Source organism: Natator depressus, chromosome 9, assembly GCF_965152275.1.
Source record: "Natator depressus isolate rNatDep1 chromosome 9, rNatDep2.hap1, whole genome shotgun sequence".
In the NCBI taxonomy this organism is placed as follows: Eukaryota; Metazoa; Chordata; order Testudines; family Cheloniidae; genus Natator; species Natator depressus.
In genome coordinates this window covers 90,680,509-90,706,407 of record NC_134242.1, presented here as the reverse complement: position 1 = coordinate 90,706,407, position 25,899 = coordinate 90,680,509, and the positions used below count along the sequence as shown (strand labels likewise).

General features: G+C 37.1%; 1 protein-coding gene across 1 annotated transcript in view; it reads left to right on the top strand.

Moving 5' to 3' along the window:
• The window catches only part of MTM1 (myotubularin 1), a 70,908-nt gene that overhangs the window by 23,569 nt on the left and 21,440 nt on the right, over window positions 1-25,899 (top strand). Inside the window, exons 2-8 of the mRNA XM_074962617.1 lie at window positions 393-464; window positions 1,907-1,979; window positions 3,863-3,957; window positions 5,191-5,301; window positions 6,442-6,543; window positions 22,127-22,210; window positions 23,967-24,116. Of these exons, the coding sequence (XP_074818718.1) occupies window positions 402-464; window positions 1,907-1,979; window positions 3,863-3,957; window positions 5,191-5,301; window positions 6,442-6,543; window positions 22,127-22,210; window positions 23,967-24,116 (678 nt within the window). The 5' untranslated portion in view covers window positions 393-401. The remainder of the gene's footprint in view (window positions 1-392; window positions 465-1,906; window positions 1,980-3,862; window positions 3,958-5,190; window positions 5,302-6,441; window positions 6,544-22,126; window positions 22,211-23,966; window positions 24,117-25,899) is intronic.

The following is a 25,899-nucleotide window of genomic DNA, read 5'->3' as shown; positions in this document are numbered from 1 at the left end:
CAGATTATGAGGGTATATGTTTCTACTATGTAGCAGAACACAATAGCTAAGTGTGCTGAGTTATGTACTCAGTTAATCACATTTTAAAAATACCCAAAATATATAATGTGGACTCCAGGTACTGGTTTTGTTTGGGGCTGGGGGAAGGAATTTAAAAAAAAACCCAAAAACCTAGTATATTATTATTTCATTATATTTGGAGGCTTTAAAATATTGTGATTGATTTGAATGAGCATTAGATTGCAAGGCATTTTAGAATAAATCTATATATCTAAAATTTGTAACACTTGCTTTTGCAAATGTTCAAAGCCCGTTCTCTCCTGTTCTTACATCTGACTTCTGTATAATATATGCAGTCTAGCTGAAGTCTCCAATATCTGCTTTCTCATCAGATCCCCAATATGGCCTCATCATCAACACCTAAATATAATTCAAACTCCTTGGAGAGCTCATCAATTAAAAGGGTGAGTGTAGCTTCTTCTGTATTATTGTGGCTATGTATTTTTTTCACTTTTTAAGTCAAGTATCCCAGGGGTCACTAGCTTTCAGGTTCTTGAACATAAAACTGAATATTTATTGTGTAACTTAAATATAAATTATTTCTATTTCCAAAGTTCAAATGCAACTTGAAACAACAATGAACTGTAAGATTGAAGCATCAACCTGTGCAAACAAAGAAATTTCTTATCCCAGGTTTTTATATCGCCCGAAAGTCAATCCTGTTTCAATTTGCAAATTGCTGTGCACTTTTTCTAGTATTGCTGAATGTTGAAATTTTGTTACTATTCAGCTCTTTTTGTCTTTAGAAAAATTCTGTCACACAATTAATTAACAAGTTGTATCTAGCCCAGTGGTTCCCAGACTTGTTCCGCTGCTTGTGCAGGGAAAGCCCCTGGCGGGCCGGGCCAGTTTGTTTACGTGCCATGTCTGCAGGTTCAGCCGAACGCGGCTCCCAGTGGCCGCAGTTCGCTGCTCCAGGCCAATGGGAGCCGCTGGAAGCGGCAGCCAGTACGTCCCTCGCGCCGCTTCCACCATTGGCCTGGAGCAGCGAACCGCGGCAACTGAGAGCCGCGATCGGCCAAACTTGCAGACATGGCAGGTAAACAAACTGGCCCGGCCCATCAGGGGCTTTCCCTGAACAAGCGGCGGAACAAGTTTGGGAACCACTGATCTAGCCACATGTGGTAGCTGAGCCACTTTGAGATAAAATATAATTACCTAAAGATAGTACTCTCTACTAAACTCCACTCTTTCGTCACATGTATTGGGAGGGGGAGTATTTTTATTTGATTTATTTTAGCTTGATTTATTCTGAGGCAAATAGATGCTGCTTCTGCATTACTTGGTGGACTGTGTATCCTTGCACTTTAGTATAATAGAAGTTTGTTTACTTGCTGTTTAAAAATATTTCTCACTACCTTCTGCAGAAATACTTATATTGAACTACAGCCTTGTCACTCACTGTTTTTCTTAAAATCTATATTAAAAGACATAAGCACCAAATGTGCAAAGTATATCTAATAGTGAGGTGAACATTTTGCTTGTATAACTATTTGAAAAGTGGGACAGATTTTTAAACTCTTGAACTAAGCAACTATGATGAATAACTCTTATTCCAGAGAATTGGAATCCACAAAACCTTTCGAGACATTGAGATATAGCATTTTATTCCAGTTAAATACAGAAATTATTTTTGAATATTTCTTCAGCAAATAACATTAAGCACAGAGTTGAATTATTATTTTAGGGGTTCCTTTTTGCTTTGCTTTGCTATGTCAGTTCCTGTACTGAAGTTTCTATTCCTTCATGTACTGGATATTTCATGTTTTAAAACAGTTTATATCTATAAGATTTGAAGAAGTTGCATCAAGTATGAATTTGTTTTTATACCACCCTTTCTCTTTAGACCCCAAAAGATGGAACTAAATGGGAACAAAATGAGGAAATACCTCGTCTACCAGGAGAAACTAGAGTCACAGGTAAAAAATTATCATTGAATAATCTAACCTAGTGCATATTGAAGGATTAGTAGGCCATCTATATGTAGTTTTATCTCTGTACTGTTGTGAATTTGTAGTGGGGTAACTTTTTACTGAACTCCCATAACCATTTTATTTTAAAAAAACATTCAAGGTTGTTGAAGTGTGACATCCACCCAGTGCAAACCCTTAAATGCAAGAGAATGCCAAGGTAAGGGAAGCCTCTTAGTTGTAACTTACTGCCCATACAGCATATTTTTAATGACAGGACTCCCACATTCCCTTTTTATATGCTGCACACAACACATCACTCTCCCTCACACAATAATGTGCAACTTTAACTACAACTTCAGCAACATAAGCATGTGTCAGCGTTGACTTGTGTGCTAAGTGTTGCCCTGTTATGTTAGGGATATATGATATTGTAAGGAAGGTTTTTGCATTACAGTGTGAGGAAGTCTGTATGCAGTGTTTCCTTATGTGTTGGAGACAGAAGGCTGATCCTTGTGAAGGTGTGGAGTCTACCACCCTCAGTGGAAATGTGCTGTGTGGGTGTTAGGGTCCGATTAAAAGGAGTCCTTTAGCTTGACATTCCTTTGGGTATATCTACACAGCAACTATATACCCATAGCTGCCTTGCTAGCTGACTTGGGCTTGTGGGGCTCGAGCTGCGGGGCTGTTTAATTTCTATGTAGACTTTTGGGCTCAGGATGGAGCCCAGGCTCTGGGACCCTTCCACTTCTCCGGGTCCCTGAGCCTGTGCTCCAGCCCAAGCCCAGAAGTCTACACAGAAATTTAACAGCCCCACAGCACGAGCCCTGCAATCCCATGTTGGCTAGCATGGGCCAGCTGTGGGTGTCTGGTTGCTGTGTAGACATATTCTTTGTATCTAATGGTTTGTTTTGGAGAGATATCGCACTTATGAAAACCTTAACTGGTTTTAAATATTTTTCTAATGGGAATTTTCTAGATTTTTAATAGAGCAAGTGATGGAGGGATTGGAGGCAGAGTATATCAGGGGGAGCAGGAATGGCTTCCTGGATTTTCTCTATGTTGTTAGGGTACTACAGAGTGAGTGGGAAATCCTGATATGGGCGGGTGTGTGGGGAAAGTGGGCCAGGGGAATAAGTGGGGAGAAAAAATGGATATACTGCACAATGAAATCTCTGTTTAATGAGAGCAGTAATAATAACTACTGTAAGATTTCTTCACAAAGCTTATGATAGATCTTAAGAGCAGTTATTTATATATGTAGTAGTATTTCCTTGCATTGTAAATGCTGTCACTAATTGGTCGTAGTGGTACTGATGTATTTAGGGTGCCTCCAGGGCTCCAGTATTTGCATTATAGGCTGCCCTATGAACTGTTCTTTGGTTCTGGTCAAAGTAAAATTGAGTAGTTCTCCCCAGGGTGAACTGTTAACGATGAGCCCTGACACACCTTACAAATAGAACTGTGTACCTTGACACAAGAGAACTTATTGCAGAGCATCAAAAGATGAAACAATATCAACATTTAAGAATGTTTTCACTGTGGAATCTTAAAGGAACAGTCCAGCAGCTACAAAAGAGATTTTAAATCCCAGTCGCTTCCTCATGTTTGTGTAGTTCTTTTGCACAGCAGTGAGGAAGAGGAAGATACAGATGTAGTCAGAAATCAACCGACTTGGGGCGGTTGTAGAATCTGAAACATTCAACTTTTTTTCCTAAATGTCTATTAATTAACATGTCAAAGTTTTCCCCTCATGTGGGTCCTTCTCTTAATAAAATTTTTATTATGAGTACAGTCATCCTTTTTATTGCTCTTATTAGTGTTGTCCTTAACTCCTAAATTATGATTTTTTTCATAATATTTTAAAGGTAAATGCTGTGTTTCCTTTACAGACAAGGAAGTTATCTACGTTTGTCCATTTAATGGTGCTGTTAAAGGAAGACTGTATGTTACGAACTACAGACTATACTTAAGAAGCGTGGAAATAGTGAGTAGTGTGTGTAAACATTTGCACAATGCAAATCTGCATAACTGAAGATCAGTAATGAGATGCAGTTGTTGTTTTGGTCCCTTCTGGCCTTGAAATCTATGAATCTCTGCCCGTAGAACAGCACTGGTGGGGCGATAGCAATGGCTACTCAAGAAATTATGAGTGCAAAACAGAATAAAACTAAATCATGGGCTGCTCTGTTGTGATCAGACTTAAGGTTTTAGAACCCTTGAACTGAGATTATTGTGATCTCAAACAGTTTTTATTACTTGGATGCAAAAAGTTGGCAATATTTAGATGCAACAAGAGTGGGCAATTTTCCTCTTCAGTGCTAAAGTTCATTGCTGTGACAATAGTTTTACATTGCCAGTACAAGAGTAATTTATTCCTGCAGCAGAGTTCATGTGAAGAAAAATAGAGCTGTCACGAAGAAGATTTGCATTGTTAGCAAAAGGAAGGTGATGTTCAGTTAAGATAGTAGCAGAAATATTAGGTTTTTAATAATCAATATGGTGTTAATTTTACTGCTTAATTTTTTTCAGGTTTCATTGTCTTAGCTTAGTTTGTACTCTGACAAATGAATGCAGGCAAGATTGTGGTGTTGCCTTTGAAAGATGAAAACTATTCATTACTTTTCTCAGATATCTGTGCAGTCATTTATCGTTTGAAACATTAACAGAAAATTACAAACCAGCTCAACTTACTTTAAAGCTATATTTTTTTCTTAATTGTATGAATATTGTTAACACTTTTGAGAATGAATCTATTTGTCAGACAGATCCAAACCAATAGTCTTACTAGAACTGTAGCACCTCTGGATAACTTCTCAGTTCACTGATTTCTGTTCCACCTACAATTACACAGTCAGAGCTAATGTAGTGTCACTACAAGGTGTCTTCTATGCTTTTTCCTCTTTTCCTCAATATCTTGAGTGAAACTAGACACAAATTGGCAGTTCTTGAAAAAAAAATCAGATAGGCAGGGATATAGAGTGACTTCACAATTTTTCAATGTACATTGAGAGGAAAAGAACTTATCACCAGGTCAGTTTTGAGTCTGCATTGCAAAGTTAAAGCAAGAAACAAACTCATTTACAGAATACATGACACCTGCTATGTGTATTTTTATGACTATAATAGATTACATATCTTGTGATTTTAAAGAAGTTTTGTATGAAGCTTAATGGCAGTAATACTGTATTTATTTTTATATTTTATCCTTTCTTTCCAGGATCCAGTTGTGATATTGGATGTTCCTCTGGGTGTAATTGCAAGGATTGAGAAAATGGGAGGAGCTTCAAGTAGAGGAGAAAATTCCTATGGACTAGATATTACTTGTAAAGTAAGACTTGCAACAATTAATTAAAAAGAGAGAATTCATGGATGTCAATTTTTCATTGCATACATCTTTTGCAGAAATTAGAAAACAAAGTATTTTGTTCATCCAGCAATTTGGAATACATAGGGTAAATTTACTTTTATCCAAAACGTGCTCATCCCCCGCCCCATCCTATAGCTAAATCTAAAGAAATAGCTTTTCAGAACTATCTAGGAAAATAATTTATAATGTGTAACTGCTGTTGTCACCAAATGCAGGGAGAAAGATAGCATTTTGTAGTAGTAGACCAATGATCTTGTATTGTAATACGCAGTTTTAGGGCGCATCAGTGGGATTTTAATCACTTTTATGAAACAAGGCCATAATTCATGCACCTATAGTTCCTTATTTTATGGACCGTACAGGTCATTAATATATTACCTTATAGACTTCTTAAAAGACCCACCCATTGTCTTATAGGAAGGGTCAAATAGTTGTATTAGGTTTCATTGCCAAAAAAAGGACCTTAACCCAAAGGTGCAGGCATACTTGTAAAACAATACATCTGTTTTCTTAAGTTTCACAAGATTTGTGGCTGTGTATATTGCCACAGAAAATACGGTTATGAGAGGAATTCCTTTTTGATAATCCAGGAGTCCTTTATATAACTCTTGAATGGAATATGTAAGCCATAGACTCTGTTCTCAACAGTAACATGCAAATTTCTTAATTTTAAAGTTAATCAAGAGGAAATGTCTGAAGACAGTGTAGTCTAGACAGCTTGTTGGCAAAGTACTCATGTTGTAAACATAGAATAACTCATCATCCACAAACATTCAGTAGCCCATGAGACTTGCTAATGAATCAAATAATATTGCTTCTGACCGTTTTAAGCCAAAGAGGAGCACCAGTGTTGCACAGTAAGGTAAAACTCTTTATTCCAACCAAATATTGTATGTGAAGTTGTTAAATTCTTTATGCCTTAAAATAAAGTACCTTTTTTTTTTTTACACCATGAAGTAGGAGAGATCTTAAAATGAACATTCATATTTGTTTTTGATACATTGAGTACATTCTAAATAATCATCATATAATACAATACTTATAAATAAAGATACTGTACTACTTTGCTTATTTTTTAAAAGGTAATTGTCCTCATTTTAGGATATGAGAAATCTACGGTTTGCACTGAAACAAGAAGGTCACAGCAGAAGAGATATATTTGAAATCCTTACAAAACATGCTTTTCCACAATCACATAATTTGGTAAGTTAGCACTATTGTACTCTTTAATCCCTTTTTTTAAATGCAGAATTATTTCCTCACCGTTCTCAATTAATTACTGTACCTGGTGACAGGCACCATAGATGCATAGAATCGTAGGACTGGAAGGGACCTCAAGAGGTCTTCTAGTCCAGTCCCCTGCATGATTACTTATAAAAAGAATCGCCACCCCATGTCTAATCTATACAGAAGAACTGTATTCCTTGAAATTCATTTATCTTAAGATCTTTGCCATTTAAAAACATCCAAGTATATCTACTATTATTAAATATGTATACTTGTATCTTCCAAATCCCCTGTGACCCATACAGTTGTTATCATTGCCCGTCAGAAAACATAAGTTACATCTTTCCTGGTCATGTTAATATAATGCTACTTAAGCTGTTTGATTTCCCCCACCCCCACCTTCCCCTCTCCAAACATTGAATTGTTCGGCAGTCTCCAAAGCAATCAAAGTGAGTCTCTTGGCAATTGACATTTAGGACAAGTAGAGGTAGTGAGCCAGCCCATATTTTATTGGCAATTATTCGTGAATAATATAATTAGAAGTTAATACTGTACTGAATTTGCACAGATTTATTGCAGATAATCTTATGGAAGAAGTTCATTGACAGTGAAGCTAACAAATCTGGATTTTTGGGTCTATGCCTATAGGAGAGGGAATACTTTCACCAGGGTTCCTTGGTATCGCTGAAAATATGGTTTCATGGAATAAAACTGAAATTTGTGGGCAAGTACTCAATAATGTGGACTCCTCTTAGGCATTTTGGAATAAAATATTTGAGTGAATGAAATTTTGTATTATGCAAAAGACAAAAACAAACCCTGTGAGGGACAAGGATTGTATAACTTCGGCTTGGGAAATGTTTCAGATAAATGCCACTGCAGGTTTAAGCTTAGAAAAGTTGCTCTCATATTTCATAAGCAAATATATATAATATATGCATGATGCATCCATTGGTATAATTATACCAACTTTTTGCTTAAAATTCAGCTCACCTGCTCTGTTTCCTCATTGGTTAACAATCTTTAGTGCTCTAATAAAATGTAAAGCACAACCAGCCTTTGAAACTTACAAGTTACAGGTAAATGAGTGCACATTTTGCAAGAAAATAAAATTTCTGAGACAAATGGTAATTCTAAATGCTTTACTTGTAAAGCCTTCTTGCCATGGCCTGTACTCTGAATCAGTTGCTTAGTTCCTATCCTGCTTAGGCCATGTCTACACTACAAAAATAACCATGCTTAAACATACAACATGGTTTGTCCACAACCATATTTAAACATGGTTATTTTTGTGGTGTAGATGGGGCCATAAATCAGAGTTGACACTCACAGTGTCCTGTGATTAATTCTGCCCCAGAGACTTTCCCCACAGTGCTTAATTACTCAGTGGGTAAGAAGTGGGAATTAATGTTGTAAATTACGCTACAGTTAGAGAGAATTTTCCAGTTTCAAAAACAAATGTTCAGAATATTTGCAGCTGCTAGTTGCTGTTTAGAAGTGGCACACCAGTCCGTCATATACTTACACCTAATCTCCTTGTAAAAATATTTCCAACTTTAAAATATTTTACTTATGCCCCTTCCAGGTGCCTTGGTACTGTGTATGCTTGATGCTGTCCCAGGTAACACAGCTTGATATTTTAAGAGATTCTAAGGACCCCTTTCATGCAGGTCCCATAATTGGGTCAGAATAGCATGGATTCATTTTTTATTAGTGTATCCAGGCAACCTTCAAATATAATGTAATCACAGTAACTGTAGCAAACATTAGCACTGCTTATTTGCAAGGAATAAAACATGCAGCACAAACACAAACTAAAAAGGAAATAGGATAGCACAAACAATATTGGTAATGCCCTTAATAAACCTTGTTGCAAAGAATGATAAAGGATTACATTTAATACATGTTCGCGGTCAGAGTCTAACATTGGCTCTCGGGGTACGCCGGATTATGTGAGAGTGACTACAAGTGAATGGTATAGAATGAATTGCTGCATCCTGTGCCCATTTGTTATCTTCTAAGTTCAGGCTTAGTCCTCCATAGTGTCCAGAGTCTCGTCCACTCTATAAACTCCTGACTAGCCTTCTTGATGAGTGTAGTAAAAATTCACCACACATACACAAGCCCATAATTTAAAGAGCCCCTCTTCATGTGACTGATAAAACATTAAATGTCTTTCCTACTGAGTCCAGGGCATCTACAGTCCAATCTCACAATAGTGACGAGTCTTTAAAGAACCCCTTGCCCTCCATGTGTGTGCTTTTTTTGCACGCACTGTTTCAGAAAAGAATCATTGTTGGCTAATTTAGGACCTTGTGCATTGCTTCCTGGTATGGTGCTTTGTAAAAGACATTATGGAGGTGTTATTGAAACCATTTCAGCCTTCTGAACCATTTGTTTCCCAACATGTTTGTCTTCTGAGATGGTTAACTAAAAATTCACTCTTTTAGCTGTCAAATCCAAATAAATATCATCTGCTTTAATTCTCTTAGGGAAAAAAGTAAAATTTAAGAGAATTATATGGAAAAGTCAGTGTATCAAATATGAATCAGAATGTGATCAGTAATTGTTTACTACCTGTTTTCTTGGAACACTGTATTTAAAGAATTTTAAAATGTGATACATTTTTTTAAAAGTGAAAAGTTTTATGCCTGGGATTCTGCGCTTCCACAGTTGTGATTGGCTACTTCAATAACCTGCAAAACAGAGCAAGGAATGCAGCTCCCTTTTGCTTCTTGGATTTAAATAATGTGCTCAACTATAGCAAGTAAATCAATTTTTACTTTGAAAATGAAAATTATCATTAAACGTATTAGCAATTTTTAGAACTAAATATTTAGCTTATTACTATTTTGGTCATTTGGGACTTTCAGGGTGTTTGTTGTGTACATAGTCGTGTTTTGTAGCTCAGTTTTATTTTAATGCCCCAAGGCTAGCCATAGGCATAGCCATCCATTGCACATGTTTTTGAGCTGCTGTTTTTTAAGCAAGTGCCGTACATTTGTCATCAGTCTGTTGCCATGGATATTTTTGAAGTACAGTAATAATGTTAACAAACTGGCTGTTTTCACTTTTATTTGTCATGTGATACAATTTTATAGGTGACAGTTAAAGCAAGCTGTTGAACCTGAATAACAAAGAGTATGTTTGGCTAAACTCTGCTAAGCATCATCTCTTCATAGATGTACTTTAAAAGCTGTTGCTGAATAGCTTTTATAATCAACTTATCAAAAAAAACTTTGTTTTTAAGAAAAATCTTAAAATGTATTGCTTATGTTTTATAACTTCTAAATGCTCTGCTGCATATCTTGGGAGTCTAAAAAAATCAGATGTCAGAGTAGCAGCCGTGTTAGTCTGTATCCGCAAAAAGAACAGGAGGACTTGTGGCACCGTAGAGACTAACACATTTATTTGAGCATAAGCTTTCATGGGCTACAGCTCACTTCATCGGATGCATTCAGTGGAAAATACAGTGGGGAGATTTATATACACAGAGAACATGAAACAATGGGTGTTACCGTACACACTGTAACAAGAGTGATCAGGTAAGGTGAGCTATTATTAACAGGAGAGCTGGGGGGGAGGGAAACTTTTGTAGTGATAATCAAGGTGGGCCCTTTCCAGCAGTTGATAAGAACGTCTGAGGAACAGTGGGGGTGGGGAATAAACATGGGGAAATAGTTTTACTTTGTGTAATGACCCATCCACTCCCAGTCTTTATTCAAGCCTAAGTTAATTGTATCCAGTTTGCAAACTAATTCCAATTCAGCAGTCTCTCATTGGAGTCTGTTTTTGAAGTTTTTTTGTTGAAGGATTGCCACTTTTAGGTCTGTAATTGAGTGACCAAAGAGACTGAAGTGTTCTCAGACTGGTTTTTGAATGTTCTAATTCTTGACGTCTGATTTGTGTCCATTTATTCTTTTACGTAGAGACTGTCCAGTTTGATCAATGTACATGGCAGAGGGGCATTGCTGGCACATGATGGCATATATCACATTGGTAGATGTGCAGGTGAATGAGCCTCTGATAGTGTGGCTGATGTGATTAGGCCCTATGATGGTGTCCCCTGAATAGATATGTGGACACAGTTGGCAACGGGCTTTGTTGCAAGGATAGGTTCCTGGGTTAGTGGTTCTATTGTGTGGTGTGTGGTTGCTGGTGAGTGTTTGCTTCAGGTTGGGGGGCTGTCTGTAGGCAAGGACTGGCCTGTCTCCCAAGATCTGTGAGAGTGATGGGTCGTCCTTCAGGATAGGTTGTAGATCCTCTCCAACGCATCATCAAGGATCTGCAACCCCACCCACTTTTCCTCAGATGTTCTTGTCAACTGCTGGAAATGGCCCACCTTGATTATCACTACAAAAGGTTCCCTCCCCCCCAGCTCTCCTGTTAATAATAGCTCACCTTACCTGATCACTCTTGTTACAGTGTGTATGGTAACACCCATTGTTTCATGTTCTCTGTGTATATAAATCTCCCCACTGTATTTTCCACTGAATGCATCCAATGAAGTGAGCTGTAGCTCACGAAAGCTTATGTTCAGATAAATTTGTTAATCTCTAAGGTGCCACAAGTACTCCTTTTCTTTTTAACGAAATCAGAGGATGCCTTCCTTGGAGAAAGAAAGGAAATACTGTGGAGGAAGTGCAATAGAACCTCAGAGTTATTACCACCTCGGGATTGGAGGTTGTTCATAACTCTGAAATGTTCGTAACTCTGAAAAAAACATTATGGTTGTGGGTTTTTTTCAAAAGTTTACAACTGAACATAGATTTAATACAGCATTGAAACTTTACTATGCAGAAGGAAAATGCTGCTTTTAAGTGTCTTAATTTAAATGAAACAAGCACAGGAACGGTTTCCTGACCTTGTCAAACCTTTGTTTTTTAACTTTTTTCCTTTTTTTTATTAGTTTACTTTTCACACAGTATTGTACTGTATTTGCTTTTTCCCCCCCATCTCTGCTGCTGCCTGCTCACGTATTTCTTGTTCCAAATGAAGTGTGTGATTGACCGGTCAGTTTGTAATTCTGGTGTTCGTAACTCTGAGATTCTACAGTAGATCCCTACTGTCCTGCTTTGGCAGGTCCTGACATGATTGGTGTGGGTTTCAAATTGCCAGCCGTTGCATAGGTAGAATACACAAGGAGGAGGTGTGTTGTTTTATGATCCTAGCTCCTCATCAGTCTGCCCACTGGGCTTGTATGCTTCCCTTGGGATAAAAGACTGTCAGGTAGATAACTGTATCACTCCCAGCCTGCATTGTGGTAGCGGGGAAGACTTTCTCCTGTAACTCCTACCTTACTCCATGGCACTCTTGTGGTACATTAATAGTCAGGATAGACTTAAATTATGGTGATGTATAGCCTAGGGAAAATGGCCTGTTTCTTCTGGCTAAATAAGTAATTAGTGCCATATTTCAATGGTCTTTGCTGACAAGATCAGCATTTTGTTGACTACCAGCTTTTGGGTCTGCAAGGAGTTTTCTCCCATGGCAAATTGGCTGTTCCTTAAATATTTTTTAAGCTTGTCTAAAGCATCTGTCAGCGATCACTTAATATAGACTTCAGTACTGAGCCAGGGAGGTTCCTGGCGGAAGAAGAGTGAGTGAGCCCATGTGAAATGAAGCTATTCAATTTAAGACTTATTACATTGTGATGCATATGGAAGAGTCCCTTATGGTTTTTTGGTTGTTACCTTGTCTTTTCCAAATACAGGGTGGGAGTAAGGTGATGAAGGGATGGGTTGAGAGCCAACTGTAGATAGGCCTTATGATCAGAATCATAATTGACATACTCTGATGTGGAGGCTAGATTTCTTCCTGTGGGGAACTGATTTAGGGAGTTTCAGCCCAGTGATCACAGTGAGTGATGAGTGGGGACACTGTGCCTTCTGCCCTGCCGCATATTTTGGACCTCTTCAGGCTCTCTCATGAACAGATTTGACATACTGAACATGGCTGTGCAATAAAAAAGAATATTTCATTATCTAGGGAGGTAAGGAGAGGGGTTCAGGGTTTTTTGTTTTGTTTTTTAAAAAGCTCAAAACATGACTCTGACCCATGACTGTAACTAAATTTTGAGCTCTCCTATGGGACCCTGAGAGCTATGAAATGTAGACGTTAGGTGTGATGGGTGATCAGTAAGTGGATGCACTGTGGTGCATCTAAGGTTGTTACCTAGCTTCTTACCTCCCATGTGAAATCATGATTTTCTTGCTCTGGAGTTTCTCTTGAATTGTATGCAGTGCTTCTTAACAAAATGCTTCCTTGCCAGGCTATTTTGAACTAATTTGCCTGAGAGAAATCCTTAAATGAAAGCAGCTTCAAAAGAGCAAACTTAATATTGCCCATCATCTGAACAGTTTTATATACTCAGATCATATTTTTTAAATCTGAAATAATCTGTGTGTTTCAGATGTTTAATTTCTGCCCAGCAGCTACTTCGTTTCCTGTTCTTGGAACTATATATTTAGATTCTTATAAGGTTGTCCATCACCGTGGTATCAGAGCTCACTTTGGGCTAACGATATTGGTATAACCACTGTTTTCTGCTGGAGCAAGGGGTTTGAAGAAAGCTAATTTACTTCTTATAGGGAGGCCTACCGACTCCTGTACCAATCAGTGGGTAGTATTGACATCAGCACTCATCAAGCCAGAAAGGAAACCGCTGTGAGGCAGGAAGTCTAATGAAGAAAAAGGCTAGGGTTAACAGATCCATCCATTATGCTGAGCTCTGATTGTTACAGGCACCACCCATGTACTTGCTCCCTGCATTGTGTCGTGAACACATTTTTATTTTAATAATTTAATAATTACAAGTCTATTTGTCTCTCTGGCTTTTTATGTATTATTTACTATAAATACTAACATTATCTTAAATTTTTGATTATATAAGTTACTGTTTGTTTATCATTCACGCTTTTGGGTCTTAGATCCTCAACATGAGGCTGTTGAAATTTCTCTAGGTCTCAGGGTGTTTTGATTTTTGACTGTAACAGTAGCAGGGTAAAAATTGAGCCTGACCATCAGACACCACTTTCTGCTGACTATAAATGCTGCTCCATATGCTCTCATCGTTTTCCTTCTGGACCTAAGTCTGCTTGGCAGTAGGTGTCAGATTCGGTGAAGAGACCTAAAAAGGAAGCTCCAAGTATCTGCCTTGCACAGAAAAGAACTTATTTGAGGAGCTGGTAAAGATAACTTTAAAGAGGGTGAAGGAGACAAAAGGTCATATTGCATTCTCCTGTGCCTACAATCCCTGCATTATGCATCTTGGGTCGCCCTTTTTAAAGTAGGGAAAGGAAGGGCTGTGCTTTGTAAGCCAGCTTTCATGTGGATGACTGGCTTCAAGGAAGCGCCATACTCCCTTGCGTGGTGCATTAAGCCTTGGCAGTACCAAAAAGCCCAAAGGCAAGGTTTTTTAAGAAGTTCCAGAGCATTTAGCCAACTTGCCATTACCAGTAGTCCACTAAGCCCTACCTCTCAGAGGCAGACTGGGGGCCTCCGCCACTCCACTCCACTCGGCCCTGTTCACCTTAGATATATGGGTCCTGACTATTGTGCAGTAAGGCTACATGATCTAGTTCCAGATTACCCCACTCTGAGGATATTTTTGTACTTCTTAAATATAGGGGTGAGATCAGGCTGGTGAAACACTTCTAAGGTTCCCGTATTTTCAGCATATGGAAGCAGATTTAGGTTTCAATCCAGCAAAATACTTGTGTAACTTTTATATGTGTGAGCAGTCATTTTGACCTCAGTGCAACATGACTTTATGTGAGTAAAGTCACGCACAGGACTTGGCAAGACTGGGGCCCTACTGTGGATACTGCTACAGCTAAATCTGTATGCATGCTGCTCTACGTTCTGGAGTATGCATGATGGACAAGTTATCAACGGAACAGGATTCAAAACTACTAAACTGCTTTAAAAAAAAAAAAAGTAGAGCAGTAAATATGGAAGTAAACTTCAAAGACGTTAACACAATATAAGCCACTCCCATGCCCTAGCATTGTCCATTTTAGTTGTACTTATGGAATTATTTTTTAAAATTGTATATGAAAATGGTTACACCTAAAATTAGGTGTAAATTGTCTTTTTAGGTGGCTATGTAGACTTAGTATTTTTTATAACTTGTATTAAAGCTGCATTTTGCAGCTAATATCACTTTTTCCTTTTTGAGAGTAGGAGAGTGAGCTAAACTGTAAACCCAGTAATTGAAAGCTGCATGTACAGTACACTATTTGGATTTAGAGGAGCTGCATTTTAACACCGTAATCAGGTATGTTTTGTCTGGTGACATTTAGACACAGAGGCTTTTTTTTTTTTTTTTTTTTTTAAACAGAGTGACAGATGAAAAATACCAGCTTGATCAGTCAAGCGAAATATAAAGGTTAACATTAAATGTCTGTCTTATGCTAAATGGTATCCATATGGCCAACTAGCACAAGTCTTTCTAAACCTTAGATTGATGTATTCTGCACAGAGAACCTCCACAAATCTGTGGGAATTTTTATTAGGAAAATTCACTGCATGCTACAGAATTTCATTTACTTTTCAATTTATAAAATGTATCTATTAGCAACTCTTGGCATGCATACAGAATTTATGTAATTTTAAAATGCTAAATTGACACCATATCAAACTCCTAGAACCATGTCTCCTGTAATGGAAAGCACACTGGCCTAAAATTAATACATTAAAATGTTTCTTTACATATGATAACAGCAACACATTAGATTATTCATCCAAGATTTTAATATCTGATTCACTTGTTTAGGTTTTTTTTTTTTTTTCATTTCTCTGTGTTAGTTTCACTGTTAGGATCTTGGCACAGAAATGCTTATTTGTTTAAAAAAGTTTCCAGGGAATTTTTTAAAAAGAGATTGTTAGGGAAATAGTCTGTGACCATATTTTTTTTTTATTTGCACATGTGTATATGCACTTATAGATGTGAACTATAATGTCACTTGTCAAAAAAATTGTTCCAAAATTTCCCTTGTGACATTAGTCTTTTATGAATCAGTGCATGGAAAAGCAAATCCCTCTTATATAAAGGCAAAGATTATATATATATATAAATTGTTTGAACAAACTTGATTTAAACTAGAAAATCTAAAAATAAGATATGGAGCTTAGGGTATTATGTCCTTAATTCACCCTGTCATGCTGTAAGGCACAAAAATACATTGTCCTGTGCGTACCTGCTGAAGTAACAAAATTTTCATGGATGTTAATACATCCTCTGTCAAATAGTGCACTCTAATGCTCAGGAGGTTGTTGAATTGTAGCAATGAAAAAAATGGTTAGTATATGTCAATATATTAAAAGCTGGAGGCTTCTGTATAGAATAGTAAGTCATCTTGAATTGTGGGTGATATTTGAGGCTTTACAGGTTAGCTGGGCTGGTTCATGTGTTGGCTTTGTGCTGTTCAGTAAGGAGGGACAACTTGTTTAATTTTATTTAGATTTATAAAAAATACTTAAAATACTGATGTCAATTGTTTTAAGAACCAAATAAGAGTGGCATAAATGCTTAGATTTCTCAGTTGCTGCTGCTGTCCTCTACAGTGAAAAAAGCTGATGGGGGAAATTCACAGTAGCAGACATTGCTATACGTTCAGCAGCATTTTTTGTTTTTTGGGCACTCAGACCTCTTGGTAGGTAAACTGACAAAGTAACAATGAAAGGTCATGCAGAATATAATCAGCAGTCCCTGGAATAATATTTTATTGTTGCCATTATTGAATATTGAGTTACTGTTATTTTGCAAGTACACTTAATGAGGTAAACTACAAATTCTGCTTTCTGATATAGAGTACAGCCCGCTGCAGTGTGTGTTTCTTAACTTCACACAGCAAGTGTTGGGCTCCCACAGCCCAGCTAACACTCTGACTTGACAGTGGTTAGAATTCATCTGATTTATAAAGGTGCCAAGTTACTTGAGTTCAGTAATATTTTTAACCCTTCAATGTGCTCCAAACATTAACAGGTGGATATTTCTTTCTAATACCTGTCAAGATTGATGAACACTTTCGTTTTCAGTCCACCTCACTTTCACCCTTGGTTGTCAACTCTTATATAAACTAGAAACCTTTAATTGTTGAGAAACATCAGCTGGGGGATGGGAGACTATTACATTTCTGACACTGAGATCTAAGAATGAAGAATTTCCCTGCCACTTTTCATCTCTAGCAATAAAAGAATCAGTTTCGTTTTTAGAACATTACAATTGGGTTGCACTTTTGGTGGAACTGAAAAGTCTATAGCTAAAGCACTTTTATTCCCAGCATGTCAGTGGTCTAGAGTAAAAATTGTTAGCTATCGTTGGTGTAAAGGAACATAATTTTAAAAATTAGTTTTATATAAGATTGGTAGGAGCAGCAATGGGTCTTCATGACATGGTTTTGCAAAACATTTTGACTTGAAGCTTCACCATGAAATACTTCACAACAATTTCAGTATGACAGTGTGAGGTTATTACATTTCAGAAATAATCAGGTTTTAATTACTATGCAAATACGAGATGTTTGATCTTCATTTGCAGGCAAAATCAGGTAAGGGTTGCATGATTAGCTGAACTGTAGTAATAGCATCCTAAAGCTAAGGATAATGAGAACTTTGTTTTAAATGTTTTTGCTGTGAAGGTAGCAGCCTTTTCATTGAATAACAGAATAGTGAGTTATAGTATATAGAAGGGGTGAATCCAATGAGTTAGAAACAGAAGAACCAGTGAGCAAGATTGGCGTTGTTTGCAAGTGGTGGTTTTTTTCAGTGCTCCTTTTTGTTTTCCATAGCAGCTGTTATCCTACATTCACTGTAAAAAGACCAGTAAAACAGTTACTAAAAATGGCTAAACCAGGTTGTCATCTGACAATCTCCAGAGTCAAAATTTTCTTCTTCTGTAGAGTTCCAAAAATCTCTTACTGATGATGTCATACAGTATATAAATAGTTTATTTTCATATATGAAGTGGTGATGGTAAAGTTAGATGTTAAAGTTGAATGTAAGCCTGTGAGGGCTTTGAAGAGGAAGAGGCTAACATGTATATTGAGAATTTGTGTTGGCATTTCCACAGAAGTGAACAGAATTATTCATGTAGGGAGTGTAAAAATTTTACCAATGTTGAAAGCTTTTTTCATAAAATGCTGTTTCTCCTACTCCTTCCCTTGCCCACAAATTCTGTGGTGTTGGATACACCGTAAATGCTTTAGCTCTAATCAGTGAAAATATTTTCATCTGCCTATTTGGTGTCCTTAGTGGATTTATTTATTTAGGTTTTAAGCTTTTTGGGAAAGGAAAGGTCTTATTTGTATTGCCAAAGCCAAGCATTGAAAAATCATGAGTCAGACTGCGAAAAATCTTGGACATTTTAAAAAATGTTGAGGTGGTTTCAGAGTCTCTGTGGTGTACTTGCTTCACTTTGCATAAATAAACAGTCCATTGGATCAGGGGCTTTGAACATGGGTCTTTCCCATCCTAGGTGAGTGCCCTAATCCCCAGGTTTCCCTGCCCCAGGCACTGTACTGCAATGTGGGAGACTCAAGTTCAGATCCCTGCTCCATGTCAGGCAGAGAGGGGAATTGAACCTATGTTTCCCATATTCCTGGTGCGTGTCCTAACCTCTGAGCTAAAAGTTATAAGGATGATACTACTGCCATCTACTCCTTCTCTGACACCTCTGGCCACTTCGATTCTGGTCTCCCAAAATCAAACTGTTTTAGTAGTGTCACCAATTCACAAATAGTTTCAGGTTAGGCAAAACTGTATTTTTCATTAAACTATTAATGAAAATTTTTGCCCAGCTCTAGCTGAAAGAGGTCTGATGAGACAAGTGTAGGTGGGAGACAAATGACTTAAATGCTTATTGCCTTGCCTTTAATGGTATGCATTGGTGGAATATGCAGTCAAGAATCTTTAGCTCAGTTAATCATAGAATCATAGAAGACTAGGGTTGGAAGAGACCTCAGGAGGTCATCTAGTCCAACTCCTTGCTCAAAGCAGGACCAACCCCAACTAAATCATCCCTATAATTAAGGTTCTTGTACGGGGATAAATAAAAATAATTTAGATTAACTGAGAAAAGACTTCAAAAATGTTTACTGCTTGTGAAACATTCATACCTGTGTTTATTAGAGATTGAAAAAGGAAGCAGTTTCACCCTCTTGAAACTTTTCTGCTTTGGGTATTTATGTATTTTGCTGTGAAAGAAAGGCCTAGGATGAGAGTGGAGGTGACAGTGGAGAATGAACTGTATTCGGTTTTAAACACTAGCATTTAACTTCTTTTGTCTTCTTACAGTGTCTAGTCTTTTAAAAAGAAAAAGTTTAAGTGGAAGGCAGAGGGGAAATGTTTAGCTTATTAAAGCAATCTCTACCACATTTTTCTTCTCTAATGAGTAAGATCACTGATTGTTACCAGACCTTTATTTTGGATGATATATGTACAATATATGCTTTTTAGTAATAGCTTATTCAACTCCTGTGTAAGGATACAGAAGCACAGTAGGCCTCCACTTTTTAAATCCTTTCATCTTTTACCAGAAATGTTATAGCAGACCTAACATTTATTTTGAAAGCATATAACATGCTGGGATTCTCCTCCTAGAGGATAGTTCCGATAAATATATTGAAAAGCCCCAAATGCTTCCTTCATTCCATATTCTTCTAAAGCTTCATGTCTTCACTGCATTTCATAATTGTGTTGTGCTGTTATATGTTTTAATGAGATACAGCAGATTTTTGGCACAATTCAATTGACTGCTTATATTCTAGCTTTTCTAAGGATATCTAGTAAAGTAAACAATTGATAATGCTTACCTTTCGGGACTTGTAGAATTAGCTTTCTTCTCAGTTTGTCAACTCTGAGAAAAGTTAAAGGAGTTAAAAGTTGTTCACTTGACTCCTAAAGGGAACTTATCATTTCTAAATACTATGTTCTTAAACTTCTGTGGTTGCTCTCTTAAAGTTTTAGATCATCCTGTTGTTCTAACAAAAAGAGACTAGAATTTGTATATCTAGATATTTCAAAATAAGACCTGAATGACGTATAATACGCATGGGAGCACAGAAGAAGAAATCTTTAAATCTGCTTTAAAAGAAATCTTTTTTCCCATTGTAAGTATTCATCCCCTCTACGGACAGTTTTCTCATTTTAGTTTTGAAACTTGAAATTAAAATAAGGGTTTCCCTATGTCATTCTCCATCTGAAAAAGATTTTTTTGTTGTTTTGGTGGTGAAACATACAACTTGGCTACTTCTAGATTGGGTCACCAGCTTCTTGATTTATTTTAACAGGAAATTTATCAGCGATAGGAATATTTAATCTATGCTGGCATAGAGTACCAGAGACAGCTTGTTCTTAGTTTATTTCTCAGTGATTGAACTGGGGAATGTTTTAATTTTCCAGTGAAACCTGCATTTAAGGGTCACCTTGAATAAGCAACAAACTCCTGTTTTAAGAGATCAATTTCTCTAATATTTCCAGTATTATTTTTGTTCAGCCTCTAGTTTAAAATTGCCCTTTTCTGTGTTGTTATGGTAGGCCCTTGGGTGGATTCTTATGAAAGATGGATCAAATTTTATGTATAATAAATTACCACTTTAATGTGCTATGAGTTCAGTGCACATACATTACTTCAGTGGTTTGTGAGCTTCTGTTTTTGTTGTTCAATTATTTTTACAGTTCTTCTGCCTACCTTCAAATATTCACTTCGGTTTCTAGTAGACCTCTTTTTCTTGAGAGACATGGGCCCCCTAATTAGTACAATCAGCTTCAGTCAAAATTTATTTAAAGCTTACTCCTATTGAAGGCTGCCATGTATAAAGAGGGAAAGTGTAACTATTTTCTTTACCAAGTTGTCTGAGAATTAATTTGGAACTGAACACTAATCTAATAGTAATTTTGTTGCGCTTAAGCTGTTCTAGTTCCCAGTTCTAATGGGTTAGATGCAATATTTTCTTAAATAGTACACGCAATTACAATGTATGTGTAATAACTAATTTTTAAGGCTTGTCAGTCTGAGATAGAATGTGTGTTTAGGGAAATGAAAACCACTCTTCCTGTTGCAGGATTCCATTTTAAATGTTTTACTCATAAGTGACTATTTGATTTAAACATGTGCAACACGTCAGGCCTGAGTTAACCAAAAATATCCGGTTGGCTTAAGCTACAGAAGGCTGTAGGTCCTAGCTTCATTGCAACTCAGCCTGTTCAAGAGAAGGACTCGCCTGTTGAAGAAGCCCATGCACACTTGTACCTATGGCACATTTGAGAAGAATTCCTTAACCTCCTGAGATGCAGTAATCTAATTTCAGGATCTTGATTCTTATCTACCAGGACGTGTTCCTCCCATGCCATCCTCCCCGTACCAATTACTGTGTGTCAGGCTGTGGTTAGTCGAGCTCTAGACTTGTAAGTGTGAACTGCACAGCTCTGAGAGGCTTGATGATCCAGCATCAAGTTTATCTTTTCTAAATGTTGTCATATGAGTAGCAAGTGATTTCTTGTCTTATTGTTAGACATCAGGTGTGATGGAGCCCTGGCCCTCTGCTCCCCTTACAGCTGTTCTACAGCTCTCTCAAGGCAACATCCTGGCACTTCTTCTCTCACCGCCTGTCCTTGGGCTATAAAACCATTTCTTAGTTTCTTTCTCCAGCTGGCGTAACAAGTAGTTGATATACCACAGGGTCATTGCTTTTCACATTGATGGAGGTGCTTTGAGTCCACACCACCATTGCAATGATTGTTAAAAGCAATGAATTATGTAGCATGTTACCGACTTGAAGGTGGCCAAAACAAGGAATTAAATAGGAATTAAAGGGTACCAATGAAGTTACTGGTAGGAATCCTAGGTAAGAGGATTCTAAACAAGTATGAATGTTTCTCAAAAAAGGTGAACCTAGCTGTATTGAATCATTGAGCTGCATAACCTATAGAAAGCCAGCTCTTATAAAAATTAGGGAGTCTTTTCCAACTCCGTATTAAAGCTACTGAAAGGTAAACTGCTTCCTTTGTCCTGAGGTTGCTATATGACTTCAAGTGCCTTTATACACATCAGCAACAACCCAATCTGTTCTCCGCCTTCATGTTTGTATCTAATGTCTTGAGTAATAATAGCATTGGCAGTTATTAGAAAAGAAGTTTGTTTACTTTGGGTGGAATATGAAACTACCTGGAATGTAAAATATTTTAAAATCACTCAAGGAGTCACCTGCTTGGTTTAAAATATATAAAAATCATTTCTTACCGTTTTCACCCTCCTAATTTTCAGGCTTTGTATTATTTTTCAAACTTTTTGTTAAAAAATTTATTTTAAAACTCTTTTAATTGTCAAATTTACATTGTTTCATTCGAGATTTTGTGAATACCTAGAGTACAATACAAAAAGTACTGTTTTACATTCATCTGTTGCACCTCAACTTTGAACAGAACATACAATGGGGGTAGCAACACCAGAAAATTGATCTAGTCATTTGGGACATGATGAGTGAGGATCTTTCTTGTGTAAGTTACCTTCAGTTGGCATTCTATATATTAAATTCCTTTGTCTTCCCTCTTACAGCCTTTTTTTGCATTTGTAAATGAAGAAAAGTTTGCTGAAAATGGTTGGATGGTTTATAATCCAATGTCTGAATACAGGAGACAAGTGAGTTAAACATTATCTGAAAATGTAGAGAGACCTGGTTTTTGTATGTGAATTTCAGAAAATAGCAAGGTCATTTGTCACCATTTTTGGCGGGTGGAGGAGGAGAATAAATTGTGAAGTAGAGAAAGGTTGACAGATCTGACAAAAAAGTAAGATTAAAAACAAAACATGGTGGAACCTCCAAGACTGTTTAAAAAAACAAAACAAAACAAAACAAAAACTTAGTAAGGTGTCGCTGTACTTCTTTTTAGACTCTTGATAAATACCATTATATCACGCTATTATTATTATTTAGTAGATTTACTGAATAGTTGCAACAGTTCTCAATTGTCTATATTGCATGTAAAATGAATTATAGGACAACACAAAGTTTGATTTTTACATTGTAAACCCTGCATTTCACAAGTTTATAAATCAGCTCTAAAAGCTGTTGGGGTTTTTTTTAGCTGAAATTTTCTGCATGCACTGGTCAGTATATAATATTAAAAAATCTAGAAGTTTTCACTCTTGGAAGTCTGTCTTGCTAATTTTGGATATTTTGAGCCCTGCTTCAGAAGATGAGAGAGTGACAATGTAACAGAGGCATTTAGGATACTTTAAGTATGCAAATTCCATCCAGTCTGGTATTTCCAAAAGTTTAGAAAATTGCTTATTATGGAAACTGCACATTCTTTTACAGTGGTTGTTTATATAAAATCAGTTCACGCTTTGAATTGATATGAAAAAAAGTAATGGCAACAAAGGAAAGGGGGCATGGTATACTTAGTTTTAAAAAGCATGTTTGTTAATTAGGTGAATACATCTGAGAATAGCACCAAAACTATTTTCATGATGACATATCGCATAAATACTAAGTACATTACAAAGTTTTAAATTCATGTTTACACAACAAGACATCATAACTCTCTTGGATTTTTTCCTTGTAATTTTCTGATGGGCTAAGGAGTATCCAGATTCACGCAGCATCTGTTTGGTCCGAGGTTTAGAGGCCCAGGCCTAAAGAAAAGGTAAAAATTCAAACACCCACACAAACCCCACTCAGTGTGTGTGAGTGTATGGGGAGCTGGTTAGCCCCTCTGAATTCGCTGATGGGCTGTTGGGGGAATAGAGTCTCCTGAGTAACATCCTGTTATATCAGTAGTCTGTTTAGCTAAGAGGCCATTTTGTTTCCTAATCTAATCAGGAGTCTGCTTTCAACCTCAACAAACTTCAAACAAATATAAGACTCAAGCTTTGTTAGGGTATGAGAAGGAGAAAATTTGAGAGGAAGCCTTTCCTCTAATTCTCTCTTCAGGTTTGAGCCTTTTTTATAACCTTTTTTTCACAGGCAGGCTGGAAAGGCAGTTGTCTCTGTAGGGGGAAAAAGCTTTTCTTTCCCTCCTCTACCCCTAAATTAGGGAGAAGGTTTTTTTCACTTGTTGTTGAACTATTTTTTTCTCCTAATTTCAGTGTTGTTTTTTACATGAAGGTCTAGTTAAAATACAGTTTGTGAAAAGGACCGCCTATACAGAAAAGCATGTTTTAACTACTGTGAACCCATTGTGAACCCATCAGCAATGTCCTGTCTTCTGTGGTCCTGTAATCTTCTAAGCTACCATTTGTTCCGTATCATCATTACAATAGTTACCCATGGTAAATTGGTAGGTTGTTGCCACCATGTGGCCATAATAGCATGTAAAAGAAAAAGTATAAAGAAGAATTTGCAAACTTATAAAATACCAAGTAAAACATACCTTATTTCTGTTTCGTTTTTAAGGGACTGCCCAATGAACAGTGGAGAGTAACTTTTATCAATGAACATTATGGACTGTGTGATACATATCCAACACTTTTGGTAGTCCCATATAATGCCACAGATGATGATCTCAAGAAAGTTGCTGCTTTTAGGTCCCGAAATAGAATTCCAGTAAGTACTGTATGTGATAGAATGTGCCTTAAAGAGTAATTACTGTGACGTTTACATGCAAATATATGACTCTTGTGGCCTGAGAAATGAGGGGTTTTTTATGTTGCAGCCAAGTAACTTAAATTGATTTTACTGCTTTAAACTACTGAGACTGCCAAGCCCTGTTCCTGGTTCCCCTACAAAAATATCTCCAATCCCCATTTTGCTCTTCTCATTTCCCTTTCCTAGCAATAACTGCCACTATTGCACATTCCCTTTTGTTGACAGAGCCTAAGCCTCAGGCCACCATCTGTACTACTTTGTGGGCTGACTATTGTTGGATGCACTTAAGAATTGATAACAAATGTTATCCTTCTCATATGCATGCAAACCACCTGGCAGTCTAACACAAATCTGAAGGTCATTCATAGAGCCAGACCTCCTACATAGTATCCTTTTACTGAGTTGCCAGATATTTTTTTTTTTTTTTAATAGCTTGGAAGAAATATTTTTAACTTAGACAATTAAAATAAATTTTAGGTAGTCCTAGAAGAACTTCTTTAACTTTAGAATAGAAACCACAGAGTAACAAATTGCAGCCAAATATAAAAACTAAAAATTCTAGTTCCGTTTAAACCATTTTGACTGATTTCGGTTTGTTTTTTGTTTTTACTTTCACTCTTTGTTAAAGGCGCACTCATATGATCATGTGAAAAAATGTGCTAGATCAAATCTAGTGACATGATTAAGGTTATCTAATGGATTTACGGTTAGTTCTTTTTGTAACCAGGCTAATCTCATCTAAATCTTGCTAGGTTCTGTATATGCCTGCACAATGGGATCAAATTCTTGTGCAGCATGAACTTATTCTATCACCATGAAATAACCATTCATTCCCATCCCCACACAAACATTGACAACTATGGCTCGTTGATGTAATCTTCATTGAGGATTATTTTCAACAGTGATTACTTTTGAGGATGCTCACAAGGTGGCCTGGCTCCGCCCCCATGTTCTCACAGTATTGTCAAGGTGCTCAGAATCTTCCTGTTCTGTGTGCAGGGACAATGGATAAATTGTAGCCAGTTTCAGAGGCTCATCTCACTGGTTCCTCAGACTTTGTTCTCATAGACTAGGAAGCTGGGCTGTCTTGTTTTTTTTCCCTTCCATTCTCTGATTTAGTGGAACAGTGAAGGGAGAGAAAACAAACTGTACTCAAATTAACTTCCCATTGTGGGGAGATCTGGAAAGCAAGAGGCAGCTGCAGGGAGAGAAAACAAAATTTCAGGCACCTGGATGGAGCAAAAATGCTGAATTATGTGACATGATGGAAAAATGCTAGACTATGCAGTTGCAGAATCGTGGGGACTCTAACTGAAATGTATGGGATCTGTTCACACCTCTGACTTATTGTTGCAGCCTCTTTGCTGATTCAGGCAGGCATTTCTGCATTAGTTTATGCTCAGTTTGCATTTTCAAAATTATTTACCCAGCCATTAGAATTTAACAAAAGATGAGATTAAGGAGATGAATTCTGAAGTTACAGAATACACTTGACCTTGTATATGTGCATACAGTTTCAGGAGACCTAAATAGGAGTTACATACACAAGAGGAGAGTAAACTCTTTACATGCCAGTAGTTCTTGTGCAATGATCTTTTACTAGAAATAGTAGCCAATAATTCTAACTTAAGACAAAACATACGCTTACCTTTTCAATTTCTTCCAATTTAGCGAGGTCTAAATATTTTAGACTTCCCATTAACTGTTTATAAAGAACATAACTTTGATGCTTTAAGTTGTG